The following is a 23,762-nucleotide window of genomic DNA, read 5'->3' on the forward strand; positions in this document are numbered from 1 at the left end:
TTCCAGCTCATCTGATGGGAGCGACACTAATGTAACATGATCAAGTTTATCACTACAGAGTAGCAGTTGGGTCAGTCTTAACTGCCTGTGTCACAGGAAAAGAAATTGATCTGACCCCTGGTTGCATTATGTAAAAATGACCCTATTTTTATGGTTTCTTTTGATAGCCTGTTGCTTCATATTCAAGCTTGACACTAAAATAGTTACTTGCTGATTACAATAAATTAATCCCGACAGATTTTTATTTAAAGGATTGTTGATATAATGGTTTCTTGTCATGCAGCGAGAGCTTATTTCTAGTATGTAGGTTATCCTGAGAGCAAATAAAAATTATTACTTTGTCAGGTGAATGAAGTGATGGTGGTATCTGAGCTGTTCTGTGTATTTGTGGTTGGTGTCATCCTATTGGTAGGCAACAGCTTGTCAAATTTGGCTTTTAATTATCTGTCGGCTGTCAGATTGAACCATTGTTTCATGTCAGGAATGTGAAGTTGCTGCAGTTAGTGGTCAGAAGACATCAGATTTAGTTTGCACTATGTAGCATGTGTACTTCTGGACACTAGAGAATCCATATAGGAGGGAAATGTTAGGAATAATTTGATTTGTGTCACCTGTAATAAAACTGTGATCAGCTTTGGTAGTGACAGCCACAGGAAAGCAGGCTGCACGAGTTTGCTGGTGGAAATGCTTCTTTCAATAGTGCAGCTTTCTGTCATAAATAGATCAGTATTTCTGTTAGATATCTATTGCTTCTTGAGTAAAAATGATCTTTCTGGTTTTTAAGTAGTTTCACTGATTAATTTGAAAACTAGTTGTCCTGTCACTTTTTGTGGGTTTAAGATTATTCCTAATAAGTTCCTCTACCACAGTTATATTATGGAGGAAACAATTTGTTCTTTTTAAATTGTGGAGAAATTATCTCGTTCTAGTATCCCACAACTCTTGCAGCATACCTGTTATGGAACTGACCTCAATATTACAGTATTCTAAACTTTAATTTATGACATGTGCTTGTAGAATGAGTCTTTAAAATATTTGAGAGATTTTTCCATTCCTGTAGCAGGCTGCAATTTCCACTTAGCTCATTGCGACCGTTGGGCACTGCTGGGACACAGTTCCAACCCATCAGTGTCAGCATCCTGAAGAGAACTTTTTTTGGTGATGATGCCACTGTGTAGATGAGATAGAACTACTTTTCCCTTGAAAAAATGGCCATTCAGATCTTCACTTTTTACATGCAACATTCAAAATGTACTTTTGGAAACCTGCTTGCCTCTGGCTTTAAAATTCCCACTTGAAAGCTGGATTGTCACTGTATCTAGAAATGGCTTACTGCTGTGCTGTTGTTATACTCTTAACTATTCCTTCAGAAATGTATAAACACTACATGAGAAAACAGAACTACAATTAAGTGTTGGCTGGGTGCTGTCAAGTAAACAAGATGTGCTGCTGCTGAGCAGGTGTGAAAGCAGGAGCAGTCAGATGAGGTTGGCTGGATGAGCTGCTGGCTGCTGCGTTTCTGCTCCCTTCTTGGGTCTGGCACTTGTCTGACCGGTGCAAAGACTTCACGGCATGCTAAGCCAGTGTAGCCTGAAACAAAAAAAAAAAGCCAAAACCCAAATAAGTACTACTGGCTTATAAAGCTGTGAAGTCTCCGCAGGGTCAGGTGTGTGCTGATGCTAGTGCAGAAGTGGGAATAAAGTCTCCAGCTTGGCAGAGGTTGCTGTTTCGTGGTTTCTTCAAGTTAACACAAGGTACCAGCAGCAGAACGGCTCATCTAACTGCTGGCACTGTCAGTTTCCTTCACACTGAGTGGAGCGGGGAGAAATCCCTTCCATGTTAGTTAACCTGATTCATGTTGCTGTACAGCTGCAGGACACTGGTGCCTGGCATAAGGGAGGGGGTGGGAATAAATGTCTGGGTATGAGGAAGGGCTTTCTGCAGCAGTTAGAGTTTCACTTTGCTTTGAGGTGACTTTGCGTACACTTTAAATGTTAAAATGAGTAAGAGCAGCCTTTTCTGTAGCCTGATTGATGACTGAAGATACTTAAATACAGGAGCTGCGGCTCTGCAAGTTTTTGGCAGCTAGCAATGCCAGTGAAAAATCAGACTGTCAGTGCTTGAACTTTCATTCTCCTCCTTAAAATTTTCCTGTTGTGTCTTGGTTTTAGGTGGATATCGTATACGTTCCTCTTCCTTCAAATCAGGCTATTTAAAAGGCATTGGCTTTCACAGAATAAATAATATGAAGAATTCAGACTTATTTAATCTTATTTAAAGACATATCTGAAAGAAGCTATAGTGGATTGTCTGTATTTTTAATTTTTCTTTAAGTTTTCTGGAGTTGCTTATAAGCATTAGGTTCTTAGTCCTGCAACAGTGACAGAATGTAGGTAATTAGTAGAAAGGTAAGCAATGTGTTCTTGAGGACTATCACTATTTGTTACCTTTGCTCTTACTTTTAGATACGTCATGACTAATTCAAAGTAGGCTTTGTTTTAGTTTTGACTGGCTTTTTACTTGGTTTCAAATAAGACTGTACTCTGCCTGTGTCTGTTTTGCTGTTGCAGACTTCAGGGTATTTTAATAGACCAGATGTGTGTAAATTACTTTTTTTTTTTCTTTTTTTTCTGTCATGTCATCTCCTTCAAATAATATTTCTTTACTTTTTGAGGGGGCATGTTTTCAAAGTATCTATTGACAGTGACTACTAGATTGTCAATGTGGTATTGGGAGAGCCACGGAATGGCTCTTGCACCAGTATCAACATGGTTTATAAGGGGAGTCTGATTTAATTGAGAGTATGACTTAATCTTTTGTAGCTTTATTTGCATTTTGAATTTAAGCAGTCTAGTTTAATCGCGGATGATTGATTAAATAGTTACAAAACTGTTTCTAGAGATCAATGTTGAAAATATTGTTGCTTTTCAGTTAACTGTTGTAAATTTCATTTTGAGAGAACAATTTACATTTCCTCCAATTAATGGTGAAAGGTTAAATGATGCTGTCCACCGCAGCTAAACAAAAAATACCCTGCAGGTGGCAGACAGTTGCCATGTGTTGCAAGTGCTGTTAAGTTTTTCCCTATCATTTACTGTAGGTTTGAAATTTACAGTTAGAAGGTTAAGTGTGTAATGCTTTTGGGTAGTACACTTGGCAGATTTTTATTTAGTTTTGATGGTAGCTGCTTCTGGAGTTGTAAACCTTGCTTGAAGACACTTTATGTTGCTTATACAACTATGTCTTTTGTAGAAGTTTATGAAAACTTAAGTGTTTTCTGCAGGAAGCATGGTCGATGGCTGCATACAGAATCTGGTGGCTTTGGCAAAATACACTTCTGAAACAAACATTTTTGTTTTGAAGTAGGTAGGAAATATTCTCATTTATCTGTCTTTTGTAGATTGATCTGTTCTGAAATTTAATTATTTGAACTGTGTGGTGTAACTCACCAGGAAAATATTAAAGATTAAAGTAATGTTTGTTTCATCAGTCTTGCTATATGGGCAGCTAAGTAATGGGAAGTAGGGAGAATGCATATAAAGTATATGGTAGAATATTTACATCAGTGATAGTTCAAGGTTCACATGGGCATTCCAGCTACGTTAATGACAGTAAATCCTTTTTTTAGGGTATGTTAGTTTTATTTATAGTCATGCATTTTGGCCTTAGGTTAAGATTTAAGTTAAGATTTTATTTGTCATATACTGCAGTGGGTTTTTCATTGACTTCATTGCATTACATTTATAATATAGAAATGTTTGTAGTACCTCTTGTTTTCTGATCTTGAAGCTTTGTTTCATATTGTAGTGGGGCTGGTTTCTAAGATGTAGCTTTCTTCATGAAAATAAAGAGGGGATTTCATGTAGCTATGCTCCTTGTGTTATGGGTTACTAATAATTCTCTTTGATAGCTCAGCTGTTGGTCCTGCTTCTGTGAATATTATGGTGTGTGTAAATTGTTGTGGCAGAATGAGTCATTCTGTAGTGGAAAGTCTTTGTTGATCCAGGTGTCAAAGAGTTTGGAAGAGGAAATAAAGCTCATGGAAATTATTTTTATAGGAGCTGTTTTTTCATATGTTGTTCTTTCTTCTCTTGGAACCATTTAGGGTATTCTGTCATTACTCAGCCATTTGGGGTATTTCATCATTAACCTTGAAGCTGAGCTTTTTCGAAGGTACCTGGGAAAAAAATGTAGCTTACCTAGAACACTGCTTTTTTCCACTACATGGAAAACAGTTTATAACAGTTTACAGGATTTTTTTGGAAGACTGTTTGGAATTCCTTTTTAATAGTTGGCTGTAGAGTCTGTATATGAAAATATTGTCTGTCCTCTAGTTTCAAGTTGAGAATTCACTGTTGGAAATGTATGCTAGAAACCTGACCCCCATGTAATTTTGGTGCCTACCCCCTTAGTGATTTAATGTGATGAGGTTTTAAAATGTTGTAGGATTATTTTTTTTTAAATATTCATATATGCATTAGAATTACATGGATTTGTTGCATACTTATGGCTTTTGAGAGGCAAAAGAAGTAATTCCATTTTACTCTGTAGACTGACAATGGGTCAGATACAAAGGCGTTATGTGAATGCTTCAGAATATCCTGCAGTGATAATACTGTTGTTACACTGAACTGTTTTATCAATATTGTGACCTGAATTCATTTGAAAGCAACTTGTATTTGCTTTAGTTCTAATTGTTGCAGTGTGAATTGGTTTTATTGTTATTTATATTGTATTAGCAAAACTCCTGAGCAACAAGTACGTGTACCTGAATAGTAATAATTGCAGCTTAGTTAGGAGTTGGTCTTCTGTAGATTTTTTTTGTCCACAGAATGTGAATGGGGCAGGAAAAAAAGATGTGACATTCTTAATGTGGGGTTTTGGTATTTTCTAGATGCAGTCATGCAGAATAATGCTTGCAAGGCAAACAGTATTACCAATGTAGGTAAAAGAGATCAAAGGTGGGCTCTTGGAGGTGTTATACATGAGGATTTCTGAAGGGAAACTTGTATTCTCTACTGCTCAAGAGACTGAATAGTTTCCAAAATAGATAGTGTGTAATATGCTTGAAGTATGTATTGCTTTGTGATTGATATGGGTGGGACAGTAGTTTAAAAGCCTACGAGTAGTTCTTTGCCTGCCTTATGGGAGCAGTGATCCTGATCTCCTAATTTGCTACTGTGCCCCACATATTAGGATGATACTCTCTTGTTACCTCCTCGGATACTTCAGTGGAGGGGTTTCCTTTCTCATATGCGAGCATGGCTGTGCATTACTGCTCCTGGATATTAACTGCTTTGTTTGCAGATGCCTCTCTGATTCTTCAGGAAGTCCAAGATTCCCTGCAACAAAGCCCATTGTGTCACATTATGGGCTTTTTCCAAACTTCACTTACCACAAAGTTTTTTTACCTATTTCTACTTGTATTTTGTATTTCTTTTTGGCTATGTTCTTCTATAAAAAGAATGGGTTGGTTGAAGAAAGAGAGCTGGTTTTCTGAGGGATTTTCAAATAGCCAAAGTACTAAATACCTCTGTCATCCATATCTGGTAGCACTTTTCATATGTGTGTCTGTGTAACCAGCTTCCATAATCAGAGACACAAGCTTCAGATACTCTTCTCTGTCTTTTTTACTTACTTGCTACTTCTGTATAACCTATCTTTGAATGACTGATTATCTTGATTATTACTGATTAGTGCTTTAACGCAGAAATACCTACTTGATAGTAAGTAACTGGGAGCTATTATAGATTTAAAGATTAAACAAACGCTTTTGAGAAACAGGAATCACTTGGCTGAAGCTTCATGGAAAACTGATGGATTATTCGAAAACTTGTATGTCACGTTCTCAGTTTTAGATGTGACTTAAGTGATCTATGTGACTGTTACATATCAGAGTTTGTTTGCTGCCTGCTTTTGTGCTGTTTTTCAGTTGATGATGGTCTGAGGCCATTGAGGAGGGTGTCAGAGGAGGGTTACAGCACTGAGAAAGCAGTTGTTTTCTAAGAATGTTTTGTCAAAGCTTTTAATGAGATTTTGTAGAATTTTGAGGTCTTGTATTGTGAAAGTGTTGTTTCAAGTGTGCCCTTCTGATACTTACGTGTGGTTTTATTTTCTTTTTCTAAAGACATACTTCTGGAGCTTTTAACCTGTTGATTTTGAGGTAGTTACTGTTTGACATTAACTTTATGCAAAAAGTCATAACTAAGTAGTAGAACTTTTATCGTGTTTGGTTTTGTTTTGTTTTTTTTTTTGCGTGTGTGTGTACCTAATGAAGAAGTGGTACAACTTATTTTTCTTTGTAAAATCCAAGAAACAATGGTTAAATGTGAATTTTTTATTTTGTAAGTTGGAATTTTCCTTTGAATAGGATATACTTGTTGAAACTGCCCTAAGTTATTCTGATAATGATAAAAAAAGAATCATTAGACTTCATATTTAAGGAAAACAGCATTTATGATTTGAAGGGCTTAAAAAGAGCTGACTTTTGCTAGGTCCTCTTTAAAATGTATTTTGTAGTCTAGGTGATCAGAATTAAATTTTTAGAAAATTGACTGTACTTGTGTAGCCAAAGACTGTTCTGTATACTCACATTCCTACGTAAGGACCCATGGACTTGCACAGCAGATACATTAAAAAATCTAATATGTGATTAGATGAGAAAGCTAAAATTGCTTATGATGCCTGCAAACTCTCGAGAGGAACTTAATGGAGTGTTCATACAATTATGTGATTAGTCACTTTTGAAATCCAGAAAACATTTTTGAGTTCTTTTTGATAATTTATAAATGTCACATTTTATCTTTAGAGAAAGATGATTTTAAGAGATTTGTAAATGTTTTGGAGGGAGTTCTCCACTTCCAAGTATATGTTAGGCAGTAACAGGTATTTGTATATTAATTTGGGTTAGGACAAGTGATTTTTATTTTCTAGCCTCCTCTCTTGACACAAGTCCATTACATAAACTGCAGTGAACCTGCCCAGCAGTCCCGACAAAAAATTCAGAAGTGAGTGAGTTTGAGGATGAAATGTACCTCTGAAAAAGAAATGCTTTAATGCAGAGTGAGTGGAGATGCAAATTTAAGTGTGGTGCCTACCTTGTTGTCTTAGTGTGAGTGGTGGCATTGGTCTCTGTGTGTGTTTTTTATTTGTCTACTAAGCACCTGGCCAGAAAGTTAAATATGTTTTGATCTCGAGAGATATATACACACACATATATACATGTGATATATAAAAAATAATAATAAAGACTTAGAGGATTGGTGTTGACTTTTTTTTTTTTTTTGGAGTCTCTTAATTTCTTAAATTTTTGATATGTGAAACCAATTACTTTCCTATCACTGAACACTTTTATATAAATACTGTAATACTCTAACAATGCCCAAAGGAACAGTTTGGAACTTAGTGGAACTGAAACAGTAAACTAACTAGAGCTTTGTATTGGGAAGTGGTAGCACGTTGTGATGCGGTTGTGAAGTCTGTTTTGTTTTTTTTTTTTTTTTTTAATGGAATACTTCGGAAAATTGAAGGGGGCATGGATTGGGGGACACACCTTCAGAAGCCACCATGGGAGAGGATGCGGTGAAATGGACAGCCAGTGGTTGACATATTCAATTGTTTTCACACCCAGATTGTCAAAGCAATGAAACAAAATTCAAGTGACCATTCTTCAGAGGAAAACGTTACTTTTACAAAAGGGAAACAACACTTGCTTTGTACCAATGTCGTATCTTGAGTATTCAGAATGCGGTTTTGACATTTCTTTGCTTTGTTAGCGTCTGGAAGTAGAAATAAGTTTTATCAATAAAACCTGAAACTAAACCATGGTAGTTTAGAGCGCTTCTTAAATTCTTCTCTCAGTCTTCTCTGAATGGATTGGTGTTGCATTCCCTCTTGAATATCTGCTGTGATGTTGAAGAGAATGTAAAGTGAAAAACATCTATAGGATTAAAAACATGGCTAATGGACAGTGGATAGTGTCCTCATTAAAACAATCTCTCCTTAACAAAAAAAAAAGGTCAGCTAGAACCTTATGTATGTGTAGGAACTCATAGAGTATGTAAAGCTTGAAAAAAAGAGATTTGCAGGATGCTCATTTGCTCTCTTAATTCTTGTTTCAGCAGTACCTTGAGATGGTGGTGGGGAAAACTTTGTGTAAAGGGAAATAAATGTTATACATGGGATATGATTATGCTTCATGACACTTGTGCAGAAAGCTCATGTGTCATCATCTTTTGCAGCCGTCAAACAAGTGGATGAAAACCTTAAGTTGGTTATAAAAATAGCCATGCCTGTTTTGTGAAGCATCATGGTTAAGGAGTGTTTAGAGAAGATGCAGCCATTTAAATTGGTCCAAAAGAGTGTGTGGGATGTGGCTCAAAATGTTATCTGCAAGAAAGCTCTCTGTACGAGACACTGTAACATACTTAGACTCATTTGTCTTGCAAGAGCTACAGAATTTTCCAACCCGACTGGAAACAGAGCACAGTCACGCTAGGAAACTTTCTTAAAGCTAGAAGAGGCAACTCTTACCAGAGTACTGCCAGCCTGCAGAGAATTAAAGATGCTGTGCTGGAGGTACAGACCAAAGCCCGCCAGCTATCAAGGGAGGTGTGAAAGGAAGCTGGCATGGCTGAACATGTTATCAGAAAGCTGAAGTAGTATCCAAATGAGGAAAATTGTAAGGATATAAAATCTGTCAAGTGGAATATAAAAGCATAAGATAAAAGAATTTGAGTAATAAATTCTGAAAAGTCTTTAATAATAACTGCCTTTCAGTCCATCAGTAGTAGCAAACCTACCACCAGCTGTAAGGCCACGGGATGATCTCTTCATAACAGAAACTTTCAGAAGATAAGGCGATAGCAAAAAAACTTTGCTTTGCATCTGTGTTCAGTGTTGAAAATCTTGGAAAGGTTGCCCTGTCAAGAACTTTTAATGGGTAACTCATCAGAGGAATGCTCTCAAATCAACGTTTGTTAAGATTTTAGAGAAGAAATGGACGACATGAAAGCAAGTTGCTAGAATCAGACAATGTTCATCCACTAACTATAGAAAGTGAGGGATTAAGTGATTTTACTAAGTGGTACGTAATGACTCCTTTAGCTAGACATCTTCAGGTCACTGGATATAAGTGCAGCGTGAGGCCAGTATTAAAAGGGCTTTTGCTCATGTTGTTTGTGCTGATAAGAAACTGCAGTACTGTACAGAACTCATGGATCTGTCGTAATTATAATAGATTATGGAAACAAGAGAGCTTTGTGAAAAGAAGTTATGCTTGTAGGAACTCACTGAAGGAGCTGACAAGAATACACGTAAGGAAGTTCCAGTTTGCTATGGGAGGTGGGGTTTCCACAAGTCATTCAGTAGCCTTCTGTATGAGAAGGGTAAATCCTCGTATGGAGGATTTGTTAATAATTAGATAAGAGACAAGAAATGAGACGGATAGGATGCTTTTCAGAAGTGACTAGTAGCAGTTACGAAAATATTCAGAGTAGAAGACTCGAGAGCCACCTTTGAATGATTGTGGGTGTCTGGAGTGAGGAGGTGGCAGTTAAGCTGAAGTGGAATCTGTAAGCTGAGGTGTATGGAAACTAACTCCTTGCAGGAGGGAACAGCAGTTTGGGATTACAACAGATAGTTTTGTGGGAAGACCAGCTTAGGCTCAAAAATATCAATTGTATAAATTGATAGGATAACAACAGAGAATAAAACAAAATTGGCCATTGTCTAGGTCTGTGGTGCCTCTGCATTTCACTGCTGTATTGCTGCAGGCTTGGGAGCACCCTGGGAAAAGAACAGTGCTTGCTTCTGTGGATATTTGTGTGACTGAGGTGTTTGTCTTAGTGTAGGTTGTTACACCTTTTTGTTACTTTTTTTTCTTTCTGTGGAGGTCTTCTGAATGGTAAGGCAGCTTCAATAAATATCTCAGGTTCTTTGTTGTTTAAAGAAATGCTGTGATGTGTTCTGTGTGATCAGATGTAGTACTGGAAAGGCTTGTGCTTAGCATGAAATCTACCACGACACTCGACACTGGAAGACATATCTATTTCAAAGCCTATGGAAAGTGAAGACAGGAGTAATGATTATTAAACTGTAGAGTAAACTTGGCAATGTCAACTAGGGCACTGGAATCTGCTTGATTTCCCCCTGCATGCAGGGCCCAATGATTGTGGGGATTTTTGCAAGGGGCAAGAAACAGACTGGTAGAGGCTGCTGGGGAACTCAAATTTGAGTTTGGAGTTGGTATTCAGACTAGTAATGGAGTTTCTTCAGCAGCCAGTATCCTCCTGCAGTTTGGGAGGCTGGAGTGGAGGACAGGACTCTGCTGGATGAGGAAAATATTTGATGTGGATTTACAGCAGTTTGGACAGGTCAGTGTTGCAGCTGTGGTGCAGCTACCTGGTTAACAGTTGCAGTCCCGTTCTTCCCTCCCTTTCACCTTGTGTTGGTACTTGAGGTTTTCCTGCCTCCCTGAGTGTTGAGGGAGCTGTACCAAAGACTCACCTTTCTGGAAATCTAAAACAAAACAATGTTTTGTCTTCCTAAAGAGGCTGTTTCTAGCACAGATGGGTGCTGACAAGAGAGAGGAGAACATGAAGCGGGAGAATGAGGAGAGAAAAGATGATGCTTAGGGCTGCTGTGATGGAAAGTAGTTCCCTTTGAGACATGTTGCTGTTCCTCAAGCATATATAGCCTGTACTCTTACAGACGTGGGATTAAAGGCCCTGCTGTGGGTAATAAAATACATTGAGACTAGCCACAAGATGCACTTCTGTATTTTTTTTTTTTTTTAAGTTCTTATTAATTCTCCTTCAAGTAAACCTGGCAATAGCTGTACATTTGAATATTTGCAGAATGGAGTTTTAAATATTTCCAGTAATATAGGGTACTTAATTTATTTTTACCAAGTATTATTTTTTCAAGTTTATGGTGTCCTACTGAGTAAATTCTACTGTCCTCCAAATTTTGAAAACTGATGCAATATTTGAATGTCTTATATTTTCATATGTTTGTAAATAGTAAATAATAACTAATAAAATAACTCTTGAACCTTATAACTGTTAGCCAGCAGTCAGATTTATATTCTTATTTCTTTACAGGACCTGGAGTTTCATGGAGTGATGAGATTCTACTTTCAGGACAAAGCAGCTGGAAATTTTGCAACAAAATGTATCAGAGTCTCTAGTACTGCTACAACTCAAGATGTGATAGAAACTCTTGCAGAGAAGTTTCGACCAGACATGCGAATGTTGTCATCCCCTAAATACTCGCTTTATGAGGTGCACGTCAGCGGAGGTTGGTATTTATTCACAAAGTCTTTCCTGAATCCACACCACCTTCCTGTCCACCCCCAACCAAAATATCTTTAGGTTTGCCTCTAGCTTCCGAACCACATAAGGCTTGGGGTTTTTGTTCCTAAGTACGTTGCTGCTAATTGTTATGTGGGAGAGTGGTATTTCAGAATATAAGCACACATATCAAGCCTGCAGTTTATGTAAGTTTTGATTATGATCTATTAAATGTTATACTTGACATCCTGTTAATTTGTTGACATTTGTGAGAGAGCTGCTATTTTGGGACTCATAAGGTAAAGGCTAAATTTATCCTGGACAAATAGGAGTGTTAAGTTGGAGCACTTAAGAGTACATCCTTAGTTGTTCTTTGAGATGTGAGCCTTTGATAGGTAGCCTTATAATGCATGTTCCTTTACTGATAAAGTGAGGCAAGTTCAACACAGTATTGTGTGAGTCAACTGTGTTTCTGAAACAGGTCCTTTCATATCACCTGGGAAGAACTTAGAATATCTAAATATCCTTTTGGTGCTGCTAGCATTTGTGTCTCCCCACCCCAGAAGAAGGCTTCAGGTTGGAAGGCAGTCGTGTGTGTGGTGGTGGTGGAGGCAGAAATAGGATAAGCTATCTTTTTGTCATGCTTTTTCTATTTCTATGCTTCGGAAGCTTACATAAGTGGTTTACCTACCTTAAATTCTGCTTTTGAAAGACTGAAAATAATCTAATTTGAGAGAGGGAATGGAATTTACTGGGATATGTGTCACTTTTCATGGCCTACGAATGATGATTTGATGTGAATTATAAGGGATTAGAGAAAAGTGCATGTGTCATCACTGATTTTAAGCAATGAATAGTGTGTGGTTTTTCTGCTTCAGGGTTTTTTTTTAAATCTCTTATCATTGTACCTGTAATCAAAATGAGACTTTTTTTTCAAAGCAAGATCCTGATGTTTAAAACGTGGCTCTTAAGAGAGGCACCTCATTCAATATGAGTATTTCTCATTAAATAAAATGTAACTGCAAAGACATCATTGTCTTGCTATGCATGTATACTATCTCTGACTTCTAGAAGTGTGACCAAATGGCAAAACTTGTTTATTTTTATCCACTCTCAGACTTTTTCATATGCTTAAAATAGATATAATATACTAAACGAGATTTTGTCTAGTAGATGTGCATAATGGATTTAATTTTTTATTATTTGATAATCTGATTTATTTTTGTGCAGCCTTTCCAAAATAGCAGTTCTTGGTCCACAGCCAGACTAGTTAAATTTACAATAAGGAAGATGAGTATTTGAAAGACTCATGAAATTATGAAGTTCTAAGCATTTTAGCTGTAGTTATAACTTCTGTTCGAGTGATAATCTTGTCTTCCCAGACTTCAGTTCTAACAAAGGAGGTATGCAAGATTACTGTATGTGGACTTTTAGCTTGTGTAGGTAGAGGGAATACACTTAGGCAGGTTGCTCTAAAGAGGGCATACATTTCTATCTCCCCTGGCTTTCTGTCTCTATACTTCACAAGGAAACATCAACTGATGTGTACTGTTCAGCAAACCTTTTATTTGTGGTGGGTTTTTGTTTTGCTTTATTTTTTTTTTAAAGAACATAACTTGTTCTAAATATCTTTGCTCTTGAGGTGCCAAGTAACTGTTACTGCTTTTCATTTTTTTTGAAGAAGAAAGAAGATTAGATGTAGATGAGAAGCCTCTTGTTGTACAATTAAACTGGAACAAAGATGATCGAGAGGGAAGGTTTGTTCTCAAGAATGAAAATGATACGCTTCCTCCAAAGGTGAGTCTTTAAGAAGGAGCATGATAGTGTTAACAGCAGTTTTGACATGTGTGAGACTTGCTTGAATAGTAATTTTTAGTAATAATAATTTTTAGTCTTCTGATTCCTGAAAACAACTGCTGCTGCTGACCTCTAATATCTGGAGCAAGTCTTTTAAAATACTTAAAATGTGTCCTCGCAACACAGCATTTCTGTGATCTTTTGATGACTTGTGATGCTTTGGTGCATGTAGCTATCTAGTATTGGAACACATAGTGCCTGAGGAACTTAAAACTAGCTTTGTTGTAATATAATGAATTAAAAATTTCATCAAATAGCATAGGATGCCAAACACCTAGGAGGTAATCCTGCGCTTGCAGAGCCTTTAAAAGGGGATGCCAGAGGGAGTTAAATAACTAAAACTTGTTACCTCTCTAGGTAACATTCTGTTCCTTAACAAAACTAATGGAACACTGTTGCCTTTTGGGGAGATGTTTTTTATCTTCCCAACGCAAACTAAGGGACATGCGAACATCAGCCATACAAAATAAAAGCTTATTATTATTATTATTGTTAGTATTATTATTATTAGTCGTCATTTAAACATTAGATTAGATTAGACTTTGTCTTCCTGAAGTCATATAATTGTATATATTAGTTATAAGCATAGTTTGGGTTGGAAGGGTGCAGCCCCACTGCAATGAGCAAGAACATCTTCACCTAGATCAGGTTGCTCAGAGCCCTGTCCAGCCTGGCCTTGAATGTCTTCAGGGATGGGGCATCTACCACCTCTTTGGGAAACCTGTTCCAGGGTTTTACCACCCTCATAGCAAAAAATGTCTTCCACATGTCTAGCCTGAATCTCCCCTCCTTTAGTTTAAAACCATCACCTCTTATCCTGTCACAACAGGCCCTGCTAAAAAGTCTGTCCCCATCTTTCTTATAGGCCCCCTTTAAGTACTGAAAGGCAACAATCGGATCTCCCCAGATCCTTCTCTTCTCCAGTCTGAACAACCCCAACTCTTTCAGCCAGTCCTCATAGCAGAGCTGTTCAGCCTTCTGATCACTTTAGTGGCCTCCTCTGGACCCCCTCCAATAGGTCCATGTCTTTCCTAATGATGTCTTGCACTATGACTTGCTATTCCAATTCATTGAATCAAATAATCTTCAATCTTCCTTCTCTATGTTCTTTACTTCGTGACAGAAATAAAAAGCCCTGCATTTTCTTTCTCTCATCTTTTATTATTTTATTATTTTCTCTACAGAAGGCAAATGAGCCTGGCATTACTGGTATCTTGTGTATGCAATGAGCTGGATTTGGAGAGCACTGGAAGGACAGCTTGGAAAAATACACCATAGGGGAGCTGTCCTCTATAATGTTTTCCTTCTGCAGTTTATTCTTACCTGATGCTTCAACACAAGCTGTCTTGAAAACAGATTAAGTGCACTGTTGTTTGTGAAGTATTTTTACTGTGAGGCAGAAATTTGTTTTGCAACCTTCAGTTAATCTTCGAGGCCACGTAGATAGTAGGCATTACTCAAAATTCTGCCGTTTCTTTGCTTTGTTGAGTACAGTGTGCTTAATCAGTTCATACCTGCTTTGGAATATAAAATTATTTTTTCCTTCCATGTTATTCTGGAGAGTGTTAGTCCCATCCCTGTGTAATGCAGTATTGTTACCTGGAGCATTGGTTTTTTTGTTAGTGATACTATGTCTTAGTCACATTTATTTGGAAAGTTAATACTAACTTTTCATTGGACTAAAAATAATGAAAGTTATTTTAAACTTGTTTATTTCAGAAGGCTCAGAGTAATGGCCCTGAAAAACAAGAAAAAGAGGGAGTAATTCAGAATTTCAAGCGAACGCTCTCAAAAAAAGAAAAAAAAGAGAAAAAGAGGCGTGAGAAAGAGACACTGCGACAAGCATCAGATAAAGAGGATAGACTTCTTCATGGGGATGATATGTAAGTGTTTTAAACTTTGATCGGTTCATATAGCCTACATCTTTAAAGCATTCCCTCTAAGTTGTTTCTTTCAAAAGTAAGTAGTTTTTAAACTGGGAAATAAGCTCCCCCCCCAGCTCATTATCCTTCTACAGAAATTGACACATTCTCGGTGACATGGATTTTGCCCACTATGTTTATTTTTGAGCACTTACTTTAGAGTGGGTTTATTCTTCTCCCTGTATTTGATTGTTCTGTATTTGCCAGAAAAATTAGTGTGTGTAGGTATTTTATATTTGACTTACCACCCGAGTATCGGTTTGTTTTTCTCCAAGATGTTTTTTTGGTAGCCAGTCTTCTAGATTCTTCAACTGCTGCTCCCAAATGTGCTGCACCTTATTTGTAGAGACAGAGCAAGACATACATTAATCCCTCTACAGAAAACTGGAGCACAAGAGTCAGGCATGAATAACTGTATGTAGAACTAGAAAGCTGAGAAAGGTCTACATTAAATTAAACTTTGTCTCTACACGAGATTCTGTAGGTTTCATATGTAATACAACAGAAAAAAAATAAAAATCATTAATAGTGGACTTACAACATACCCAGAAAGAAAATGAATGATGAAAATGTGTTAATTGATAAGAGGTTGTCAGAGATGGAATAAATTAGTTGTCTGGTTGACAGTTAATCCCACGAAAAGTGAGGTTCTTTTAGAACCCATCTTACAGTAACTTAATCAATTCTACTTGCCTTTTATCCTTTATGAAGTTGTGAGCATATATGTATTTTAAGCCATTAATGACAGTTTTTTTTTCTCTTTATTTAAACTAATTTGGCAGTGAGAATTCTCGCCTTGCAGCTGAGGTTTACAAAGATATGCCTGAGACCAGCTTCACTCGCACAATATCCAATCCTGAGGTGGTTATGAAACGGCGGCGACAGCAAAAACTAGAGAAGAGAATGCAGGAATTCCGCAGTTCTGATGGCAGACCAGATTCAGGTACTGAGATTTCTTCTGGTTAAGTTGTAAACAGTAAACTTTTTAAGTCCAGCAACCCCTGTAAATTTAGCTTAACATCTGCTTTCTTCCACATTTTTGTACTTCATGACTAATTTATTTATGGTGCAACTGAATGAAGGCTTCGTAGAGATAAGAGTCCATAGGAGTGTGTTTTGTGATTAGTGCCAGTCAAAGCTTTTAGTGATGGGAAAATCAATGGGAGAGAATATGCTCATTGATCTTGCTAACATTGCTGAACCGGGAAAGAAGGTAGGACAGAATTAGATTTACTAAATGGACAAAGTGAAAAAGTCTTCTGATGTAAATGTCTTTCATTTTACTAAGAATAAGTGGAGTGACTTGAATATAAAAATACAATCAGTAACACAAATACAAGATGGCAAGGAATGATTGTTCAGGTCTGCACAAAGGGTTCTGGTAGATCTTGTGAATATCAGTGGTCAAGTATTTCACATTCTTGGGGATAAAGATCACAGTGGTTGTATAAACATCGATGTTAAATGAACGAATGAAGCAATGTTAGTACTGACAAAACCTAAATGGTGTATTCTGTCCACGGAAGAGCAGTGAAGGAGGAGTTAGAGGCCTGTGAGGGAGATCTTAAATGGGCTTTTTAAAGAGAGGGGAGATTCCTGAAGGTCAGTGCATACTTGCTGTCAAGATGGGAAAGCTCAATTCTTCATCCAGTCATTGTCACTGTTTCCTTTTAACTTCAGTTAGTATTAAGAATGATGAAGCACTTTGGAAAAGAGAAATTAGGAAAGCATCACAGGTTTTTACCAGTGACAAAGACAAATTTATTTTGGGAATATTTTGTAATTTTTCTTGTATTAGTGGGTTGGTTAAATGATTTCTGAAGGGATTTGTTCCAATATTCTGTTAGAAATAGAATAAATGGCAGCATGTCTGTGTCTTTTATTTTCTGGTAGCATTATTAATTAAATTTTGTTTCCAAGGTGGGACGCTGAGAATTTATGCAGACAGTTTAAAACCAAATATACCATACAAGACAATCCTGCTGTCCACTACGGATACTGCAGACTTTGCAGTTATTGAAGCACTGGAAAAATACGGTCTGGAGAAGGAAAATCCCAAGGATTATTGTATTGCTCGTGTAAGTGAAGTTAACAAGTAACAATCTTCTCATGCTTCATATTTGGTTTTTGCTCCTTGTGGTAGCTATAAAACTAGATGGAAAGACTCTGGTAGTTCTGTGACTTTTTTTTAATCTAACACTCTCAGGAATTCTGAAGTCATTTGTCAGGATTTTTACTTTTAAAACCTAAATCTTCCAATCTTACTAAATTATTACTTGATACATAGATAAACATGAATAATGAAAGTAACATATTTCTGGATTGGGCACTGTGGTTTTATACCACTAAACATGCTTGTGCTTTCGCAGATGAATAAACAAATAGTTAATCCAGTGGATACCTAAATTTGTGCTCTTTGTGCACAAAACAGTTCCCCTGAATTAAGGGCATCTGTTCAGAGGCAAAAGTGATGAGTTCAAACTTCATTATAAAAGGTATATTTTATGTACTGTTGCTTTATGCCTTTCAGTGGTAGTTTACCCTCTTTACACATCAGAAAAGATTAAACATTTAAGTGAAACTTACACTTATTTTCAGAATGTTATTATTTTAGGAGTTATAAATATATTGTATGGAATTGCTGTTTATTAGAGGTATGGCTTTATCAAGAAGTCCCATGGGCTTAAAGGTGATTAAAGGTTACAAACTTCTGTCTATATCATCTTCTGAAAGAGAATAGTGAGATTTGGAAAGATTTGATCCTTGTTTGAGTCCAGTCTTTGATTACATTTCTGGCTATTATTTGTCTAATAAATTTGGATTTATTGCTCTTTACAATAATGAAAGAAAGGGAAAAATGTTTGTCTCATCACATTGTGTTCTCTTTCCCTGCCCCTTCTCCAGTGATTGAAGTGTCACTGGACAACAGTAAGGAAGCTTTGATTATTTACTATTCTCTGCACATTCTAGCTGCTCTAAATGATGTGAATATATCTTTGGTCTTGAAGTTGCCTTCTGATTTGTGTTTTATAGTATCTGTGAGTAACTTTAGTGTCATCTTTTGCTGTGCTTACAGCTTCCAGTGGTATAATTAGCTGGGAATTGACATGTTGCTCTAATGTTGTTCTAATTAGCAATAAGGAAATTGTATGGTGGTGGTGCTTTCATAGTTTCGTAACAGTGAACTAATCTTAGTTTTTATTGTTTCAACAGTTTTGTCATAGTTCTAGACATATGCTTAATGAAGTTCTGAACATTTTATCCTTGGCTTTATTAACCTGTAATTGGGGTCCCAACTGTGAAAGTTAATTTTGCTTAACTTCAGTAAGATTTTACATGGGTTTTTATTATAGAGGGGAATAGTTTTGCAAGTCATAGGAGGCTTTTTATGATGTACTGTATTAAAAATTGATTCTCAGTTTTGGCTGCAAAGAATTTTCTATGTGTAGTTTAAATTATGACAATTATCTTAATATTGTGGGTTCTATAAATGAAATTCATGGTTCTCAGTCATTGATCTTATTAAATAGGCTGCTGACTTGATACACTTATTTTTCTGCTGGTTTGAGAGAATTGTGGGCTACAGCAGAGATATAATGACTGAATTTGGAAGATGATAGCTTTACATCAGTCTGTTTAGCGTGGAGTTAGAGGGTATTATGATATATTATGAAGTGCTTACATTTTAGTGCATTTATTGAGCTGATCGCACACTCACCAGGGAAACTATTGCAAGTCACTGTTGTGGTGGTAGTTTTCTCTCTCACCTCCCCTTGTTCTCCGATGTTGTGTGGAGATGTTTAATGTAGAAAATAATCTGAGGAATGTTGCTTTGATCTTGGGAAGGATTAGCCAAGCCTTTGCTGTGAAACAAATTGATTCAAATTAGTTTTCTGGAAAGCACTTCTGGTAAATATTTTGTCTTTTCTGAGCAACGCATCATCTTGATATAGTAAGGTTCTATACTGGCAAAAGTTTTATGCTTATGTTTACGTTTGAGATATGTAAGTGGTCTTCATTGACTAATAGGAGATCTTTTTTGTACCTTTAAGTGTAGAAGACCTTACTGTTTTGCTTGCCATAGTTACCTGAAATCTACTTGACCTTTCTCAGTACCTCTGCTGTTACAGTGTTTGGGTTTTAAATATGATAAGCCTTCTGTTTTTAATAGAGTTGAGTATTTTTACCTTAACTTTAAAATCTGCTTTTAGTCAAGTATTTTCTGAATTTGCTTTCCTTGCTTGAAACATACAATATCCTTTAGCTTTAGTTTGATGTGTCTTTCATCATTGTTTTCTTTTTTGCAAACTCATAAATACCGTAGTGCTGCGTTAAACAGGTGGCATGGCTACTTGTCCTCTTTTACATTGGAGTCTCGTCGCTGTTCTTTACCCTGATGGGGCTCTTTCCCCTGCTCTTTGGTCACTTTACAGTGTTCTGTGGAAGACCAGTGTATCTTGCACATGTTCCCATTCTTTACTTTTTGTTAGCTTTAAAACAGTGGCATGTGTGACTTCAGTTTCCTATTGATCGGGATTCTTAAATGTTTTCTCTTTGGGTGGCAGGTGAAGTGTCTTCAAAGAAGACTTAAGCAGTTGACATTTACTTAATGATTCAGATGGATTTTAAGTTACATGACAAAACCTTTATAAGGCTGCAGAAGTATCTGCAATAAATTTTACTCACTTCTGAAGTTTCATTTGAAAGATAAGCATTGTAAGAGTTTTTCTTAATGCGTACCATTGAAAACCTTTATTGTAAATGGCAGTTTCCAGGTAGTTGCTTGCTTTCATACCCTAGTTTGTGGTTATCAGGCTATACCTTTGTGCTTTTCTGTGTAATCAAATAAATCTAAGTTTGTTCTAACACACGTTTCTTTCTGTTTCAGTTTGCTTGGTTTGAGTTTCTCTGAATAATATGGGGTTCACTGCACATCTCTCAAGATGTCAAATTAATTAGACAGTCTTCCAAGCTACCTGTGCATATTCACTTAGGGCATAATACTTGAGGCATGCAGCAAACCAGTTAACTCTTAAAAGCAGAATCTTGATTAGACTTTTGGTTTAGCATGCTCTTATTTTTTACTCAAGGATACGACATAAATAACTTTTTGTAATGTTGAGTAAAAACATGCAGTTTATGGTGATCCTTTTTTTTAATAAATATATATTAGAGACATGGGGCATTAAATATTTTTAGCAAGTTCCATGGGGTTTTGTTTTGTTTTTTTTCAGGGACATATGCAGAGCTTGTGGTCCCAACTTGTAAGGAAAATTGAGTATAAGTTAATTTGAATAAGCAGATGTATAAAAACGTGCATCAGATAGGAGTGTTATTTAAAAATAATTAAAAAGACAAAAGAGCTTATTGAAAACCTATTATAGCATGGATTTTTCTTGTGTGAAACTTTTGCTGAGGATAGATCTGATAACTTGATCTCGTAGCTATTGTATTTGAGTAATGCCTTCTCTGACTTGTTTATCCCAGCAAATGGCTCGAAAGTTAAGTGATAAGTTGTTATGGGCTTCATTTAAATTTCTTAGCTGTATTTTCTGCATATTTCACTGCATTTTAAATGAATAAATGATAATTTGTATATGCTCCTGAATGCAATTATGAGGAAGCAGAGGATATTCTTCCCAATTATCTGTTACAAATCTGTTTCAGTTCGTAGCTTGTCAGCTGACAACCTGCTTCCAGGACTTGTGATCCTAAGCTGGTTTTACCCATCTCCATTTCCTATGCTGCTGCAGAAATCATAGGAATGTCTGTGCCTGATCTCAGCAGTCTGTATGGATTCAAATTCATGAAAGGATTTTTAACTGCATCTTCTTTATTTTTAAAATGAAAGCAAATCTCTATCCATGAGCCAAAACTCAGTCATAATATAAACTTGTTCCCATGTTTTTCCATTGTTTTAAAATGAAGGAATTTCAGCTTTATGGGTGTCACTGAAGCAGCATTCAGTTAAAACATAGAGATGTTTTCTAAAATGGCTTGATCACAATTAGAAGCCTCCTGAAATGCATAAGCTGAGATGTGGTGTGTTGTGTCTTTCTACAGGTTAGGTCACACACTTTTTAAAGCAAGGTTTGTCTGAGTTTATTGGCTTGTGCTCCCTGAGGGGCAGGAGGACAAAGGAGATTAGTGCTTTTGGGACCCTTCTTCTCTTGTCTAGTTTGCCTTTGCTGCCGTTGAGCCCAATGCCAAATACCGATGCTTGTCCAGGCTCCAAGGCAGAATGAATATCAGGATCAAGTAGCAGCTCCGATGTGTTTCTTTCACCTGTCCTCTAACCTCAGAGCATCTGGGATTTTTTTGATTTGCTGCCCAGTGCTGGTCAGCCTCTGGAATGCCTGTTGCAATGTGTAGTTCTTTTGTTGTAACTAGTTGCCTTCTGCCTCAAGGGCTTTGCTTTGGAGTATAAAAATTATTGCTTGTTGAATAAGGCTTGAAACACTGTTAGTTTAATTAGCTAATCAAAGTCATCCCATAGGTATAATTGATTTTAAAGTCTGAGATCTGAAATAGAAAAGAGTGGTTTGGTAAGATAAGATTTCAGTGTAGATGTGGTTCTGTTTCCCTTCGGCTTGTACATTTTAATGTTTTCCTCCTTTTAATATAGCTTGTCTATTTGAAAATCTAATTAAAGATAATTTAATTAGTCCTATGTTTAGCCAGGTTTTGCATAGAAAATGTTTTAGGGAACAGCCAATGACTCAGTTACATGCTTTTGATCTGAAATGTACTTGTTTCCTCCTTGGAAGAAGATGAAAGGATGTTTGAGGTGGATCTGTGAGAACGTAGTTAACACTGAAATGGGTGAGGAGAGGGAGCGATAAATGAGAGTGGAAAAGCCTTTGGAGGGTGATACTGTAGTGGGGTGCAGTAGCCAGTAGTGGCATCTTTTCAGAAGGTGTTACCTGGGTCATAGTTGAGAGATGGGAATAATTCTGAGTAGTTTGTTTAAAACAGAGCTGTCTGTGAATTCAAATAACATTGCTAGGATCATAAATGAGGGAGTGAAATGTTTGGGGTTTTGTTTTTGTTTTTTTATTTTATTCAACTTCGAAAGATCCATCTTTAACTTAGAAGGTACTCCCGCACTGTAATGCTGCCTGTCGTTGGCTTTTATGTGCAATCGCTGCGGAGAGCAGTAATGCAAATGCACATGAAATCACAGGCTGTGTCTTCTTTAGAGTCAGAACTCCTGAATCAAGGTTTCTCCATTCCTCTACCTTGTAAGGCTATAGATGTATAAGATATGAACACTCTGTGGTTCTGTTCCCTAAGTGTACTTAGTTTTGATTCTTCCTTAAAGCTGGACGGCATGAAGCAGTTGTGTGAAATGCTCCAGTTGTGCCCTTAGTTTCTGTTTAGGCAGGTAAAGGTTGGGTAAGACAAGGATGCAGGAAGTATCATAACATTCTTCTTGGCAGCTTGTCTTGCCATTTCTAAAGGTACTTCCATGTGTGAGGTAGTAAAGGAAACTTCAGTTTTTTAATTATCACTCCCACAGGTAAATCTTTGGGGCTTGTGTTTTTGTGTGATGTGTTTTTTCTTTTGTTTTTGTGCTTTTTTGTTGGTTGGTTTGTTTGGTTGTGTTTTTTTTTTTTTTGTGGTTTTGTTTGTTTTGTTTGTTGTTTTTTGGTTTATTTTGTTTTTTTTTTTCCTTTGGCTGTGGAGAAATTGGAATAATAGTATTTACTGGAAGATGCTCTTGACTACGTGAATTGTCACTTGCTTTCCATTGCTTTTTAAATGTATCTGGTGTTCCAGGAAGTGTGATTTCACTGTAACAAGAGGCAAGACAGAGAGTTAGAAAAAGTCTTGCAAAGCAAAATGAATTTTAAGTTACTGAATTATTTTGACGTATCTTGTTATAAACAAACAAAAATGAGAAGATATGCTCCTGAATCCTCTGTTCAAATTGTCTACTAACAGCTCTGAAAACTGATAATGGTTCCGTTCTAGGTCGTGCTGCCTCCTGGTGCTCAGCACTCCGATGATAAAGGTGCTAAAGAAACTATTCTTGATGATGATGAGTGTCCACTGCAGATATTCAGGGAGTGGCCTGGTGATAAAGGTACGTCAGAAAAGCTTTAAGAGATTTTTTTGCCTTGGACGCAGTCAGCCATAGTGTGAAACCCATGTAAAGTAAGAAAGGGAACATATACTTCGAAGTGTTTTGTTTTCAGGCACTTTTAATGATAGGTACTTTTAGAATTATTTACTATTTCAATCAGCACTGTTTATAGTAATATATCTTTAGAGAGTAGAAGTGTTTTACGTTTTATCGTACAGTTTCTAAAGTATCCACTGTGGAGAAGTATCCTATTAATCTTTTAAATAGTTCTAACTTAAAAATGACTACATAAAGAAGTGTCAGGAACTTAGTAAGCTGAAAGTAATCCTATGGAACACTTCCAGTTTAATAGGTTTTAGATGTATGCTTGCTCACTGATACTGAGACTCAAAGAAGGTATAATATTGTGTTTCAGGAATGCTAGTCTTTCAATTGAAAAGGAGGCCTCCTGATTATGTCCCAAAGAAATCCAAGAAAATAGCTGATGGAAAGCTATTAAAGGGGAAGGAAAGAATTGACGGGTCTGGCTATGGCTCTTGCCTTCCTCCTGAGAAACTACCATATCTGGTAGAATTAAGCCCAGGTAAGAATCTCTAATTGTCTTAT

General features: G+C 36.8%; 1 protein-coding gene across 2 annotated transcripts in view; it reads left to right on the top strand.

The window, feature by feature from the left end:
• AFDN (afadin, adherens junction formation factor) overlaps window positions 1-23,762 on the top strand; it is a gene marked incomplete at both ends in the record, with an annotated part of 126,768 nt that overhangs the window by 24,482 nt on the left and 78,524 nt on the right. The window contains 7 exons of one of the 2 annotated variants that reach the window (XM_080341887.1): window positions 11,103-11,298; window positions 12,973-13,088; window positions 14,868-15,031; window positions 15,853-16,013; window positions 16,991-17,148; window positions 23,045-23,156; window positions 23,572-23,739. In XM_080341887.1, coding sequence (XP_080198013.1) covers window positions 11,103-11,298; window positions 12,973-13,088; window positions 14,868-15,031; window positions 15,853-16,013; window positions 16,991-17,148; window positions 23,045-23,156; window positions 23,572-23,739 — 1,075 coding nt within the window. Of the gene's footprint in view, window positions 1-10,602; window positions 11,299-12,972; window positions 13,089-14,867; window positions 15,032-15,852; window positions 16,014-16,990; window positions 17,149-23,044; window positions 23,157-23,571; window positions 23,740-23,762 lie in introns of those variants that run through there. The other variant, XM_080341888.1, reaches the window with a different exon arrangement.

This window comes from Nesoenas mayeri, assembly GCF_963082525.1.
Source record: "Nesoenas mayeri genome assembly, chromosome: 3".
Lineage (NCBI taxonomy): Eukaryota > Metazoa > Chordata > Aves > Columbiformes > Columbidae > Nesoenas > Nesoenas mayeri.